Consider the following 15954-nt stretch of genomic DNA (forward strand, 5'->3'; position numbering starts at 1 on the left):
GGCTATTTTTGGCAAAGTTACAGAGCTCTCCCATTTCCTACAAATTTCTTCCCACCCCATTTAGTAAGATTAAAGCCTCAAACTTTCTTATTAGAATTTTAAGGCAAGATTTAAACCTGAAACTTTTTTATTGAGAATTTATGCCTTTCTTGTTGGCTTATCTCCTTAGGTACTAAAAGTCACATTTTTTTTTTTCCAATAATTGACCGTGAATATAATTTACAGATGCTTTTTTACTGTTTACAAGCAGTAGAAAGACTTGAAAGACTTGACTGCCTTATGCTTCAAAATCTATTGATTACTGCTTCTTTTGCGGATCACATACATTTTCCAGGCAATAACACTAAAGAAACAAAGTGCTGCCGCCGTGGGAACACAACTTTAGTGTGCGTGTGGTCCATAAGCTTTGCTAAAGATTGGGATGTCCACTTATAGGGTAAAAATGGAATTGCATGTGAAGAATTGAAGAGGAAATGCAATAGGCATTGCCATAACATGATCAAAAGTACAACAGGAGACTGTTATTTTGAATTTTACTCCCATTTTCCAAGGAAAATAAGTAAGTTCAAGGTCTTGATTGTTCCATAAGTTGACAGACTTCTTTCTTGTTCTTTTGCTTCTGTCTTATGATTCCAGGTTTTAAATTGTATACAATTTGATGTAAGTTTTAAGTTCCTTATTTTAGTTTTAATGTTGAGCAAGATTCCGTCTGTTATAGAAAAATAAGACAAGGAAAGAGATAATGTGAAATTAATATTTTCAAAATCTGAACATTAGTATTTACATTCACCATAAAACTTCAAAGCTACCAATATTGTGAAGTATAAATCTATGTTTCTATGGAGAAGGAAAAGATGGACAAGCCAGATGAGAACAGATTGAAATAACAACCTGGCTATACTTATTATAGCTATGCTTTTTCAATACTTAGTTATCATCACACTCCTCCTTTGTCTCCTCTCGACTTTCAATTCTCTTTAGTTCCTCCAATACCTCATCCATAGGAGGTCTCATTTCCTTATCTTGTTGTAAGCACAAAAAAGCCAATTCTGCAACAGAAGTTGTCATTCTCTTGACTTCCTCGTCTGACTGATACCCGAGGTTGGGGTCCATCAACTCATCAAATGCACATCTTTGAATTCTGTTTAATGCTAAGTTTGCTAAATTAATCTCTTGGCTATGCCTAGTTATGTCGACAGCAGGCATTGATGATATAAGTTCAACAAGGACAACACCGAAACTATAGACATCACTCTTGTCAGTTAACTGGTAGCAATGGTAGTATTCAGGGTCGACATAGCCAGGAGTCCCTTGAGGGGCAGTCGAGATATGAGTAACATCGTTAGGGAACAATCTTGAAATCCCAAAATCAGCAACTTTGACACAGAAATTGTTGTCAAGAAGAATGTTGTTGGTCTTAACATCTCGATGAATGACATCAGAAGCATGAAGGTAAACCAGTGCACTTGCTGTTTCAATGGCAATTCTCATCCTGATAGGCCAGGTGAGAGGACTAGAGTTGGCTTGATCACCATGAAGATGATCAGCAACTGTGCCATTAGAAATGTACTCATAGACAAGGAGGAGTTCACGGCTGCGGCGGGAAGTGCACCCGTAAAGGGATACAAGATTTTGATGGCGCAACCGTGTCAAGATTTCTATTTCATTCAAAAATTGCTGAACTTTTTTATAGTTACGCTCATATAGGCGTTTCACTGCAACTTCACGCCCATCCACAAGTTTGCCTGCAGGTGGAGATTGATCAAAGAATTAAATTACTACTAGTTGATTCAATAAATAGCTATGCAATTTTTTGGTTAAATGAAGTCAAGATATTTGTTTCTTACCATAGTATACAGTTCCAAAGCCTCCATCTCCTAGTACATTTTCTGGTGCAAACTTGTTGGTAGCTTCTTCAAGTTCAATGTAGGTGAAGATGGAGACACTAAAGTAGAGATTGCTACTTTCCAGGTCAGATTTTGAGAAGAGATGTGATGAATTGTTTGGGAGTAAGTTTGAGGCAGTATCTTTTCTATTATACCGATACCAGAATAACAATACAAGCGCCGACAATATCAAAAGGGTAGATCCAATACCTAAAATAAAGTAGTTTTTACTGTCATTTAAACATACATCCATGGAAGTAACATATAAAATTATATATATAGTGAATGTTGAGAAATAAACATGTATCTAGAAGAAAAGAGAAATTGAGATGTGATCAAGGAAGTACAATACCTACTCCTAGCTTGATTCCCAACGCTGAAACAAAAATTAAAAATATTGCATTAGTTTTAGAAAACTAAATCAAACAGATCTTCTTTATTGAATACAAATAGAAATAAGTAAACTCATCAACTACAGGGTATACGATATAATTGCAGGGAATGATTTATTGCTTTTTGTGTGTAAAGTGATAGAGATATACTATTAACCATGCATATGTAATAGTATAGTTATGAATGATTTTCTATTGACAATTATTTCTTTGTATTTCATTGGAAATTTGCATTAAATAAATGTTATTAGCATATGAACAATAATTATGATTAGTACATTTTGTATGTATTTAATTGGACCAAGTAGAGAATGGATGTTTAGTACTGACTGTTAAACATATTCTCTAGGACATTAGAAATAATGTTTATTGTTCTTAATCTTGATTTATTTTAATATGAGCAAACATTGTTTGTCTTGTGCTTTGATTCATTAAAGGGTGAGTTTCATTATTGGAATAATATTCTCGGTGAATTGGGCAAAGATTTTTTGTGTTTGTGAAATATTAATTAATGATAGAATCCATGTCTCGGTTTAGAGATTGATGATGCACTTTAAGTAAGCTTATAAGGTTTCATTGTGTAAACCCTGCAGGTGGATTTTGAATCCGACACATGAAATAAGTTGAGCGACAATCTTAAAGTTATATTGTGATTTAAATAAATTGTCAGTAAGTTATTTAAATGACAGCATCTGTAATCTTAACGTGGGGAACATTATTTTATTATGTTGTGGAATTGTAAAATAAATAAGGAGTTCAGTCATGAGTTTTTAGTGGAATAATTCATGATTAATTATAATAAGAATATGTTGGTCTACATAGGTTCTTATTATAATTAGTAGCCTGATTTATTTTATTCCTGCGGTCCCTGTAGTGCCCTAATTATTTGGAAAGTTAAGGGTGTATTAAATAATAGATAAATTATTTAGTTTTAAAATAATTGATAATTATTTTAATTAAATAATTTTTTATTTAATTTATTTTATATTAAAAAAATATATTCCTATCGAAGAGAGGTTTTTTAATATAAGATTGGAAAACCCTAAGAATAAAAACAATACGCACGTTATTCTATTCTCTGCCACTCAGAGAGATAGTTAGGGATTACTGCAGAAGATCGTGGGTGACTCCAAGATCTCTGAAAAGAAGACCGGTGAGCGATTCTGCACTTCAAGAGGTCAGTTTATTGATTTGTTCAATAATGTTTTTAGTTTGCCTCATATGGTTTTAATGAGGTTGTTTCCGCTTTATACCCGCAACCATCATAAAGGAATATGTCTGCTTTTACCATTGTGCTTTTTTCTAAGACAGTGTGGGAATTCTGGATTATCCTTGCGTAAACACTTGCCTCCGTCTAATTGACACGATTTACATTCGAGGTATTCGAGGTCTTCGAGGTCGGTTACTTGAAGAGAGAAGTTAGCAGTGAACATTGTGAATATATTGTGATCATCAGTATTTTCGGTGTTCATTGGAAGCCGCCGAATTGAACAATCAGGAGGACTTGGAAATAAACTTGCAGTAACATTTTTAGGGTAGAAGATACTGTAGTCGGAGCAATTTTTATGATAAAAATCAGAATTTAGAGAAGGTACAGGGTGCTTGCATTTGTATAAGGTTGCTAGATTTGAAATCATTTGAAAATGAGCTGAAGGAGACTCGGGAAGACTCCAATCAAAGGATTCACAGTTACTGGAATTCAAATTCCACCTTAGCCCTTTGTCAATGACAGAAATATTAGTTATGAAATCAGCCTGGGAGACGTTTTGGATTTCATACCATTTTTCTGAATCCCTCCAAAATCGAATCTTCAGAGTTTCTGTACCGCAGTCATCAACAACAATAAATGGACTGCAAGAACCAGGAATTGTTGAGTTGGTGAAAGGGAAATGTTTTGCCAGGCTTCCGCAGGAAATTGGAGGGCAATCTTCGTCAAGGAAAGAAAAAACAGGATGAAAAATTGTGAATAAGAGAACGATAAAAGAAAGAGCGGCCATCTCCAGAACCCAATTACAAATAAGAAACAGAGCTACCAGCAATAAGGTCTGTAATTCTCCTTTCCGTTGTTGTTTCATCTTTTTAACAATATATATCAAAATCTTTATCTGCTAAACACGTCAGTTGACTTGGAAATTTGGCAACGAAGACTTGCAGGAAAAAGAAAAGAGTGGACTATAAAGAAGAAATTTTAACGTTAAAATGTTTTTGATTGGTTCAACCAAAATAAAATTTATGCCTTTCTTTTCATTGTTTGTGTTTTTCTCTTTGACCAGAAGAATCAGAAAGACTATATGTAGCTTCCTGCACAATTTCCTTGGGCCGAACATATAAATTGCTCCTCAGTTTGCGTCCGAAAAAAAATCTTGTGACTTTTCATACTTTAAAAAAAGGGATTTATAAAAATATTTTGAAATGACATTTTAAATCAGTAAAAATATCTTTTATTGCTAAATTAATTAATATATTATTGAAAATTAATTTTTTCCCTCTCATCCTATTTTCTCTCCACATTCATATTAGATTTGGATATTTCACAAAAGACAATCTCCTCTTGCTCTCTCTCTCGTATCTCTTTGTTTCTTTAACAGTTGGGTTTGGCGTCCTCTTTTTTTTTTTTTTTTTTTGTTTCTCCTGAGTAACTCTACTTCTTAAGATCCGTTTTGTCTCTTTGTTTTTCTTTTTTCAGTTTAATTTTGAATAAAAAATTTAAAGAAACGAAAGGGGAGAGAGAAAAGAGGGTTGATGTTATTCGAGGCTCAGATCTGAAGAACTTAAGGTAGTTTCATCTAATGTCTCTTAGTTTATTGGTTTTTTTATGACTTTTTAGCAAAAAACCCACTTGCTTCTTTGACAATGGCGGTGGTATTGGATCCAAAAGGGATTGCTGGCCAATAACAGGAGCGATTCCATCAAGAATGGGCAGCGATTGAGTTTGGATTTCAGTTGGAAAAGAACAAAATGAGGACCAATTTTTGATTGTTCAAGGCGTTTTATTGTTGTACCTGGCAAAGATTCATGTGTTGTTGATGGAAGAACAATAAATGAGTTTCAAAATTATTAATTAATTATTAATAAAAGTATTAATTAATTAATTAAATTATGCACATAAATCAACGTGTCAAACTAAAAGAATGTGCAAATGATCAAAAAAATTAAAAGAAGTTATCTTTTTCCAACATGACATTCATCGTGGCAAAATCATCTATAATGCTCTCTGGTTGATCTTATAAACCACTATTTGACTCCTTCAAATTTTTAAAACTTTTTTTTGACATTTCTAATGGCAATAATGCATAATATCGTTAATAAATAAATGTAGGAATATTCCTTCAGAAAAAAAAAAATAAGAACATGAAAAATTCATTGTTTATTTAATTAATATAAACTACTTTCTAATTAACATACCTTAATTTGTTCGTACTTCTTATTTAATTTCTTTTTAGTTGACATATTATATTGTAAATCTTATTATATTTATTCTTTCTATTTGGAATAAAGAGTAAATGTATTCAAAGGAGAACCAAGTTATCTAAGATCCAAAAATCAAACACTGAACCAGGAATGGCTCTTTCTCTGTGGCTGTGTTTGTGAGATCTGTTGAAGACAATGTTTAGCAACATGCTGCTTTGCTCCATGCGATCTAACAGTTCAAGGAAAAGAAGACATGGGAAGGTGAAGCTCAACCCGGAAGGTGACGCCACGGTTGGGGTAGATGATACGGAAGCGAGTTTGACGCCGGAGAGGGCTTTGCTGAAACGACCGGGCCCTGCTGTGGGCCCAAACTGAGAATTTCCTTTGTGTCCGTTAAAAAAAAAAAAAAAAGAAAAAGAAAAAGAAAAAGAAAAAGACAAAGAAACAGAAAAAGAAAAAGGAAACAGGAATGATGGAGAGCAACAATGAGTGACCTCGAGCCATGTGTCCATCTGTCTTGCGCACTGTGTCTGTCCCATGAGCACTGTGTTTGTCCCTGTTTGACTCAATTCAAATAAATATATTGTTTAAAATATTCTTGCGCTATGCATGGTGAGATTCTTGCAATTGCATGAGCGCAGTATATAAACCAGTCATCTCTCTTCTACCGCACATGGTCTTGCAAACCTTTCAGTCATCTCCTGTTCAGCCATTCAGATTGATGAGCAAGTAAGCAGCAGCGATTCCTCTCAAAAAAAAAAAAAAAAAAAAAGCAATGAAGTTTCTTTGTCTAGTACCTCAGGTACAGATGTGAGCCTTGGTACTCAGGGCAACCGAGAGTCATGACGTTTCTATGCTGGAACTGCCGAGGGATGGGCAACCCTCGGTCAGCGAGCGCTCTAAAGGATCTTATTCGTGCTAATAAGCCCATGTTTTGCTTTCTTATGGAGACGAAAGTAGCTTCATCATATGTTAAAAGGCTAAGCTTGCAGTGTGGTTTTTCCTCCTCTTTTTCTGTTGATTGTCTTGGTCGAAGTGGTGGTTTAGCAGTTTTTTGGAATAATAATTTGAATGTTGATTTATATTCCTACTCTTCAAATCATATTGATATGCAAATAACCTATGGAATGCATACATGGCGGATGACGTGTGTATATGGGTTCCCTGAACATCACAAGAAGGCAGACACATGGACTCTTCTTAAAACTCTAGCTAGTCAGCACACTGTGCTCCCTTGGCTTCTAATGGGCGACTTTAATAATCTGCTTGCTGATGATGAGAAGATAGGGGGTAATCCTTATGAGTTACGTAATCTTGAGGGGTTTCGGGAAGCGCTGGAGGCGTGTCGGGTTTCCGATCTTGGTATGGTAGGGTATCCGTTTACCTGGCGGTGTGGCAGGGGGCGTAACAGAATTGAGGAAAGGTTGGACCGAATGGTGGCTTCAAATACATGGTCTTGGTTTTTTCCAAATGCTTCGGTTCACAACTTAATTAGTGGTACATCGGACCATTCTCCACTATTACTTTTCTTGGGCAATGAACGAAGGACTAAATGACAAGTTAGCTTCAGGTTTGAAAATGCATGGATTGGAGAGCCTAACCTTGATGAGACCGTTATTCATAATTGGGCCCAAGGAGGCCACGGTGATATAATGAGTAAACTGCATGCATGCAGAAACGGGTTGCAAATTTGGGGACGTGACTTTCGTAGCAAGTTCCTTAAAGAAATCAAATTGCTAAAAACCCAACTTCATGGCTTTCGAGTCCACCAGCGCACTGACAGTTCAGAAGGATATTTTCTCCTACAAAAGCAGCTTGGTGATTTGCTTCTTAAAGAAGAGCAGTACTGGAAACAGAGATCCAAAATATTCTGGCTTGCTCATGGGGACAAAAATACCAGGTATTTCCACTCCTCCGCTTCTTCACGGAAAAAATTAAACTATCTTACAGGTATTCGTGACTCGAATGGTGACTGGAAGGAAGAACCAAGGGATATGCATACTGTGTTTCTAGCATATTTTGCTAAACTTTTTACGGCTACACCTGTTCAGTCTAGTTCCATTATTGAGCATGTTCATTCTAGCGTTTTTGAATCTGATAATGATAGTCTTATGGCCCCTTTTCTTGATGAGGAGTTTCGATTGGCGTTATTTCAAATGCATCCGGATAAAAGTCCTGGCCCTGATGGGTTTAATCCGTGTTTCTTTCAAAAATTTTGGCCAGTTGTGGGTTCGGATGTTACTGCTAGTTGTAAGTGGTGGATTGCGCAAGGCTCTTTTCCTGACTTATTGAATGAGACCAACATTGTCCTAATCCCAAAAATTGATAAACCTGAATTCGCGACAGATCTGCGGCCAATTTCCTTATGTAATGTCTTATATAAGATAGTGGCTAAGGCCTTAGCTAATCGGATGAAGCAAGTCTTGGGGAAAATTGTCTCCCCATCCCAGTCAGCTTTCGTACCTGGGAGGCTAATTACGGACAATGTAATTCTTGCCTTTGAAACAATACATTCTATGAAAAGTCGTGGGAGGAGTCAAGAACAAACAGCAGCTCTAAAGATCGACATTAGTAAGGCATATGACCGTGTTGACTGGTCTTATCTAGAAGCTATAATGACAAGACTTGGGTTCTGTGCAGAGTTTGTTCAGCTGATTATGATGTGTGTTACAACGGTTAGGTATCATGTGCTTGTTAATGGTAAAACTGTTGGTCCTATTACTCCATCTCGTGGATTGAGACAAGGGTGCCCACTATCCCCGTACTTGTTTCTGCTATGTTCTGAGGGGCTTTCATCATTATTTATGTATGCAGAGGCTGCGGGGTCAATTCATGGGGGTCGAATTTGTAGAGCTGCTCCGAGATTGTCCCACCTCTTGTTTGCTGACGACAGTTTGTTTTTCTTCAAAGCTCAGACAGATGAGGCTACAACAATTGTACATATCCTAAGACAGTACGAAGCAGCATCAGGACAGGGTGTGAATTTGCAGAAATCAGGGGTTTTTTTCAGCTCTAATGTGGATGTCTCAGTTAAAGAGCAGATCATCAATATCTTGCAAGTCTCTCAACCCTTAAACCATGGCAGATACCTAGGTCTTCCTTCCCTTGTTGGTCGTAATAAGAAGGCAGTCTTTTCCTTTCTACGAGATAGACTGAGAAAGACCATTTCTCGCTGGAGCCACAAACTCCTTTCTAAGGCGGGAAAGGAAGTAATGGTTAAAACTATAGCTCAAGCAATTCCATCTTACTGCATGAGTACTTTCCTTCTTCCTACTTCCCTTTGTGAAGAATTGCAAAGAATTATGAATTCCTATTGGTGGGGTACACAGGGCTCGAATGGTAAAGGAATTCCGTGGTTATGTTGGGATCGAATGTGTGTTGGAAAGATTATGGGCGGCCTTGGTTTCAGACATCTATATTCTTTTAACATTGCCCTAGTTGGTAAACAGCTTTGGCGACTTATCACCGAGCCAAATACTCTTCTATGTTCCGTTCTCAGGGCAAAATATTTTCCAGGGGGGAATGTTTTGGATGCGCCTTTAGGGCATAATCCCAGTCTCATATGGAGGAGCATGGTCTCGGCTAAGTCACTTCTAAAAAGAGGGTATAGATGGAGAATTGGTAACGGTTCAAGCGTTAGCATTTGGCATGACCCGTGGCTACCAAATGATAATGATTTTTACTCACATAGCCCTATTGTTCCTGGTTCTGAGAATATGTCAGTTGGAAATCTAAGGATGTCTAATGGTTGGAATGTGGATTTAATTGCTGGACTGTTCCTTCCAGAGGAGGTGTAACAGGTTCTATCTATCCCCTTTACTCGGGCTACCCAGGCAGATAAACTAATATGGAATTTCTCAAGTTCAGGGCAGTACCTCGTTAAATCAGGCTACAAACTTGTCCTACCTAACTTTGTGGAGCCTGAAACAAACATAACTTCGCCAATCTGGGCTAAATTATGGCAATTAGCTTCCCCACCGAAGGTTAAACACTGGCTGTGGCGGGCGTGTCGTAATATCCTACCAACGAAAGCTACACTCTTTGGCAGGCGGATTATAGAGGATGACCATTGCCCTTTCTGCGGTGAAATCGAGACAACAATGCACATGCTATTTCTCTGTGAGAAAGCTCGACTGTGTTGGACTTTAACAGGGATTCCATTGGATCGATCAACCACTGATTTTCGTGATATGTTGTTAGGGTTAATCGATCGGTGCAGTACTGAGCAGTGCTCGTTCTTCAGTGTATTGTGCTATTTCATCTGGTTTGACAGAAATCGACGAGTTTGGCAACAAATTAATGTAGATCCCTACAACATTGTCATGGCAGCCACTAGCTTTCTTAGAGAATGGAAGAATGCGCAGCTTAATCGAAGCAATTCCTCTGTACCATTAGCCTCAGGCCCGACATGGGTCCCTCCTCCGACTGGGACTGTGAAATGTAACTTTGATGCAGCAATCCATGCCACTGAAGGTCGCTCATCTTATGCTGGCCTTATCCGAGATGAAGCTGGGCAATTCTTGGTAGCTTGTACGGGTCATTTTGCAGGAGTGCTGCAACCTCACATTGCAGAGGCCATCGGTCTTAGGGAAGTATTGTATTGGCTACTCATGAGAAATATTGATAGGATTCTAGTGGAAACAGATTGCCTGCGACTGTTTCAAGCTGTAACTACTGGTTTTGAACCTTATTCAGACTGGGCACCAGTACTCGAAGAGATTAAACAACGATTTCTCAATTATCATCTTGTGAATTGGTTTGGGCCAGGAGGCAAGCCAACAAGCCTGCACACGCTCTAGCTCATGTGGCATGCTTACATCCTTGTTTCCGTCTATGGGACTCGATCCCACAATGTATTGCAACTCTTATTTCTCATGATTTATAATATGTGATCCTATTTACCGTCAAAAAAAAAAAAAAAAAAAAACACTGAACCAGATTGTCGAAGGAAAATAATGTTAGGGTTCCTGATCGAACGACAGGCAAAGAAAATAGAGAATCGGGCCTCAATAAATACAAGCCTGTTAATAAAAGATTGGGCCCAATAAAAGGCCCAAAGCTAAGTTACATGTTAGGACAAAGTTGGTTAGCTTCACATGGGAGAAAAGGCAAGGCAATTATTATTATTATTATTATTATTATTATTATTATTATTTCAGTATCGGGAAAGCGATTCAAACCGATCTATTGTCGGGTCATATATATACTCATCACTAGACTATGTTTTGATTTGCAGAGAGTTATTTCAATATGTGGTAGTATACAGCAGCAAATACACAGCAGTTATCTTTTTCGTATCGTATTTCTTTCCAATTAGGACTCTCCGAGTGCCTAGATAAGAAATAAGCTAGTTTTGTATAAAAATCCTGCAAAATTCCTCAAGATAAGTGAAATATGATTTAAGGAAGCTTTACACAAAAACATAAATAAAACTAAATAAAAACTAATTAAAGTAATTAAAAAATACTAAAAACCTAATAAAACTATATTAAAAATACTATAAAAATACCAACTATCAAAATTCCCCAAACTTAAATCATTGCTTGTCTTCAAACAACAAAACTAAAAACTAAAGAAAAATACAAGCTAACAAAGTTAACTTAATATATTTGGGATAATTATTCACAATTTCAAAAAATATCAAAAATTATTAACATGAGTCTAAATCAAGTGTTTCCTATGCTAATTTATATTCTAGCAAAAATTCAATTCTCAATAAAACACATTCCTTAATTTAAACATAAGTTAATAAGATTTTCAACACCAATAATTATTCAACCTATGACAAATAGAATATGAATTTTCACAAAAATTATTTAACCTTTAAATAAGATGTTTAACAATATAAGTTCAACATTCCCATACGCAAAATTAGTCATCCCTTCTCCACAATTGAAATGCATACAATTGAAAAGATCAAAAGGTCTTTATTTAGGTTGTAATGAGGTATTAGGGATTTACTTTTTAGCTAAACAAAGAAAAAGGATAAAAGGGTAGACAAAAAGCACAAAAAAAAAAAAAGCATAATCTCAAGATTTTTATTACATCAAAACAATTTTTTTTTATTTGTAAAGGGAGATTAACTTGAAGTTCTTCGCTAGCTCAAAATTAGAGATACTTTGGCACGGTCTCTTCATAATACTTTGATAATTTTTTCCCTGTTTCAATTCCCCAAACTTGAATTCTTTGATTGATTGCTTCTTCTATTGGGTGTTTCTCTTTAAGTTTTCTAATTGGTCCACTAGCTAGTATTAATGAAATTTCTCCCTTTTTGTTGCTATGTTTTAATAAAAATCAAATCCTTCAATTATACATTATTGCACTTAGGGTAGGAATTTAAATTGGTTTAATGGCTAGACTTAATAAGGGTGAACAATAAAATTTGGATATAGGCTTCAAATTGGTTGCAAAAGTCATATTTTAACTTAGTTGGCCTAGGCTAAATAAGGGGTTCAACAAAGAATGCCTAAATCATCTCTTTCTAAATGTAAACATTTAAAAATTTTGTCTCAAAGGGAATTCTAATATGTTCTAAGAATAATAAATTTTGATTAAAACATATCTCTATATCATAAAATTCACAAAAATTAGTGTTTATAATCTTAGAAACAAATAGTTAAATCAAAGAATCATGTTAAGTCAAAAATTAAAATTAAAGCTCAAACATACTAGACTAGAAAAACAACTAAATTTATCACAAGTTACTAAATTATGATAATTTTCAAGCTTGCTCACAATTATTCCAACTATATTAAGCTAATAAAAACAAACAAACAAAATAAAAAAAATAAAATTTTAACTAAAATTTTCCTTCCTCCAACTTAATCTAGCACATTGTCCCCAATGTGTGCAAAAATAAGACTAATGCCCCAAACTTATCATATATTATCAAAACAATGTATAAAAAATAAAATAAAGTCGAGAACACCTTATCACCATTGTATTGAAAAATACAATAAAAGACAAGGAAATATAGGGCAAGGTTCCAATGGCTAAATTCTGAAAGTGGAAAAGAATAACATAACACAATAATAATAATAATATAGACATAATTGTTAGAAAAAAAAACATTGAAACAAAAATAATAAAAAAAATGGAAAGGAAAATTCCAATTAAAAGTAATTTTAAAAATTTAAAAATAAAAAATAAAAAAAAGAAGAAAGAAGAAAAAAAAAAGATTGATTACGTCAAATAAAAGAGAAGGAAGAAAAAAAAGAAAAAAAAAAGAAAAAGAAAAAAAAATAAAACAACAACAAAAAAAAAAAAAAGAACTTACGTCAAAATAAAAGAGAGAAGAAAAAAAATAATAAAAAAAAATAAAAAATAAAACATTGATGTGGGCACGTGGTCTAAGGCATAAAAGGACAAAAAAAATTCAAAAAAAAAAAAAATCTGCAGCATGGCCAAGAGGTGCTGTGTAGCATGGTCGGGGGTGCTAGAGTCTGACTATGGGTATATTTTTCTTTGGAGACAGCATGGAAGTGCTGGGTAGCACGCCCTGCCTGTGCTAGAGCTTGGCTTTGGCACTTTTAATCAGTTTTTAAGCCTCTTTAATCCTTTCTTGACCTATAATATGAGTATAAAACACCAAAATAAAAGGAAATAATGGTTTAAAGATGAGAAAACAAAATGAAAAACATAAATAATAATAAAATAAAATAAAATTGCAAAGGAAAAGAAAGAAAATGATGGGTTGCCTCCCATTAGCGTTTTATTTAATGTCTTTAGACTCGACTTTTGAGAAGTTTATCAAATAACTACTTTCGCCGATAGTATGTGTCATGTAATATCACACATGGGTCTTGATTGAAAATGCCTTCAAGATTGGCTAGTTTAGGAAATTTATGCTCGTCTTATTAACAACATCTCGCTTTGAATGATGAACTTGTGGAAAAATTGTACTAAATCATGGAGAACACAATTTATTAAAGATGGTATCAATGGAAAGAAAGGATCTTCCAGTGGTGTATGTATAAAAACCATTGATGGGCTTAAATCAATAGTCTCAATTATTTCTTCATCCACCAATATTGCTTGCTGCTTGTGTTCATTTAAAATCTCACCCAATACCCCTTATAGCTGTACCTCACATTTTTCATGGTCATTAATAATCATGTCTGGAAATAAGAAAGTGAGATTTAATCCATCTTCAAAGGAGTTGCATTCTTCACATGTAGGTTTTACTTCTTCTAAAAGTGCAATTTCCCATGAAGTTTCCTCATAATTTACCTTGCACTCATCATCTTGATATCCATTAGTTGCCATAGTTATCAATTTCGCTGGTTGTACCTCTAAATTCTTTATTGCTGCTTGTTAGATCTTAAAACTCTCGCGAGTTTTATTCATAAATTCTATGTGAGATTTAGTAAGGGCAGCAATCAAATCCTCTAAATTCTTTTGCTTCTTCTTCATATTCAAAATTTGGAGAGTATTGGTGATTCCAACCTTGCAGTGAAGGATCCCAATGCCAACGGTACTCAAAATCAATCATATCATTTAACATGTAAAGTACAGTGAATACTGGTTGCCGAAAATCCATTATCTATCCAATTTCTAGTTTCTTCATTTAATCCACAGTAGAATATGTAAATGAGATATTTATTTGTAAAATTATGATAAGGAAATCTCTTCAACAATTCATTAAATCTTGCTCAAGCGGCATAAAATGGCTCTGAATGTTGTTGAATAAAACTTTCGACTACTTGCTTATGAAACATCTCAAAATACTTTGCAAGAAAATAATGAAAAAAAAAAACAACAAATAATGTAAACAAATATTTCAATTAACCTAAAAAAAAGTCTAAATTTATAATAGGTTAATTAGTATTGATATTGGTAACGCCAATCCCAGGCAACGTCGCCTAAAACTTGACAGTTATTTTTCGCAAGTATACGAAATCGTAGCAAGTAATATAAAGTAAGTAGAGTATCGTCTCTTCAGGGATTGTTTATCAAGTACCAAAATTGTGTTAACCTATTATTATTTAAACGGCGATAAGAGAGATCTATCGTAAGAAAAGTAAATTCTTAAAATAAAACAGAAATAAATCAAGCAACAATATTCAAATGAAAGGAAATCAAGGATTTTAAAATTACTATGGATTTTGATTTCACTTAACTCTATCCAATTTGTTTTATTAGTTTGTTAATCAATTTTAATTGTTCAAGTAGGGGAAATAGCCCTAAAATCACTAACAAGCTCTCCCGATGTATTGTTAGCTATTCTAACCTGGTCTAATTACCTATCTTCCAATAGCGCAATCAAACATGAATTAAATCATTAAGTTTTGTGGTTTGTTTTGTGAATTCATAACCTAAGGTTATTAACTTATGAAAACCCCCATGAGTCAAATCATACAGCTTCCGCATCAAGTTATTATTCTCATGTAATTTATTACCCTATTCATATCAAAAACCCTTCTCCCGATAGTGATTAATGAAATAAATCAATCAAGGGGAGAAACCCTGCCTGGAAGCATTAAGTGCAATAATAAATTATACTTTGAACAAAAAAAAAAACAAATCTAATATTATAAATTGAAAAATAATTTAAGCTATATCAAATCCCTAGTATGAGGATTTAGTTCGACATAGTAATTAAATAAAACTCAATAATACTTGAATAAAATTTCATAATTAATATGAATAATGAAAAGTAAAACAAGATTAAGAGTTTAGAAATAAAAACTAGGCAACAGATACGTGGACGACGTCCTTGAATCTTGACACAAATCTTGAGTGCTTGAAGTCTTTGAGAGGGAGAGAACTATGTTAAAAAAAGAGAACAAGAGATGAAATATACAATGAATGGTTTTTTTTTTTTTACTATAACTAGTCTTTCTATTTATATAGACTTTCTAGAATATCTTCGTATTCGTTTAAGAAAGTGAATCTTTATTGAGTAAAAAATCTTTTACGGATAGAAAACTGTTTAGACTTTATATATTCCCAATTAGGACTCTATCAGTGCCTAGATAGGAAATAAGCAAGTTTCCTATAAAGATCGAGTGAAATATGATTTAAGGAAACTTTATACAAAAATATAAATAAAACTGAATAAAAACTAATTAAAATAATTAAAAAATACCAAAAATCCTAATAAAACTATATTAAAAATACTTTTAAAATACCAACTATCACCAATAAGATTCACTGTTAAACTACACGGACTAGTATCCAATTACATCAACCAAATCACACACCCATAACAAATTTAAGACAGAAGCAATCAATCCAAAAAAAGAGAAAAAAAGAACTGACCTTGA

At 34.4% G+C, this 15954-nt stretch overlaps 3 protein-coding genes across 3 annotated transcripts; 2 read left to right on the forward strand and 1 right to left on the reverse strand.

Annotated features, from left to right (window-relative positions):
- Nucleotides 1-785: 785 nt before the first annotated feature.
- On the reverse strand, nucleotides 786-4326 carry LOC105642089 (LEAF RUST 10 DISEASE-RESISTANCE LOCUS RECEPTOR-LIKE PROTEIN KINASE-like 1.1). Its single transcript, XM_089726943.1, has 4 exons — nucleotides 3642-4326; nucleotides 2239-2248; nucleotides 1848-2116; nucleotides 786-1745 (listed from the first exon to the last, which is right to left on the reverse strand). Exons 1-4 carry the CDS (start codon nucleotides 4273-4275, stop codon nucleotides 928-930), a joined length of 1731 nt encoding a protein of 576 aa, XP_089583069.1. The 5' UTR covers nucleotides 4276-4326; the 3' UTR covers nucleotides 786-927.
- Nucleotides 4327-6531: 2205 nt separating this feature from the next.
- On the forward strand, nucleotides 6532-7245 carry LOC149493032 (uncharacterized). Its single transcript, XM_089726841.1, has one exon. It carries the CDS (start codon nucleotides 6532-6534, stop codon nucleotides 7243-7245), a length of 714 nt encoding a protein of 237 aa, XP_089582967.1.
- A 2544-nt stretch (nucleotides 7246-9789) lies between these two features.
- LOC149493033 (uncharacterized) lies at nucleotides 9790-10488 on the forward strand. The gene has a single exon (XM_089726842.1). It carries the CDS (start codon nucleotides 9790-9792, stop codon nucleotides 10486-10488), a length of 699 nt encoding a protein of 232 aa, XP_089582968.1.
- Nucleotides 10489-15954: the final 5466 nt, after the last annotated feature.

This window comes from Jatropha curcas, chromosome 10 (genome assembly GCF_041381405.1).
Source record: "Jatropha curcas cultivar XTBG-Jc1 chromosome 10, XTBG_Jcur_1.0, whole genome shotgun sequence".
Taxonomy (NCBI): domain Eukaryota; kingdom Viridiplantae; phylum Streptophyta; class Magnoliopsida; order Malpighiales; family Euphorbiaceae; genus Jatropha; species Jatropha curcas.

Bases quoted from the DNA above. Each gene is read 5' to 3' on its own strand.
- LOC105642089 (XM_089726943.1), bottom strand. From the start codon at position 4,275: ATGGCCGCTCTTTCTTTTATCGTTCTCTTATTCACAATTTTTCATCCT. The intron at 1,746-1,847 runs GTAAGAAACAAA...CTCCACCTGCAG, and splicing joins CTTTGGAACTGTATACTATG to GCAAACTTGTGGATGGGCGT.
- LOC149493032 (XM_089726841.1), top strand. From the start codon at position 6,532: ATGACGTTTCTATGCTGGAACTGCCGAGGGATGGGCAACCCTCGGTCA.
- LOC149493033 (XM_089726842.1), top strand. From the start codon at position 9,790: ATGCACATGCTATTTCTCTGTGAGAAAGCTCGACTGTGTTGGACTTTA.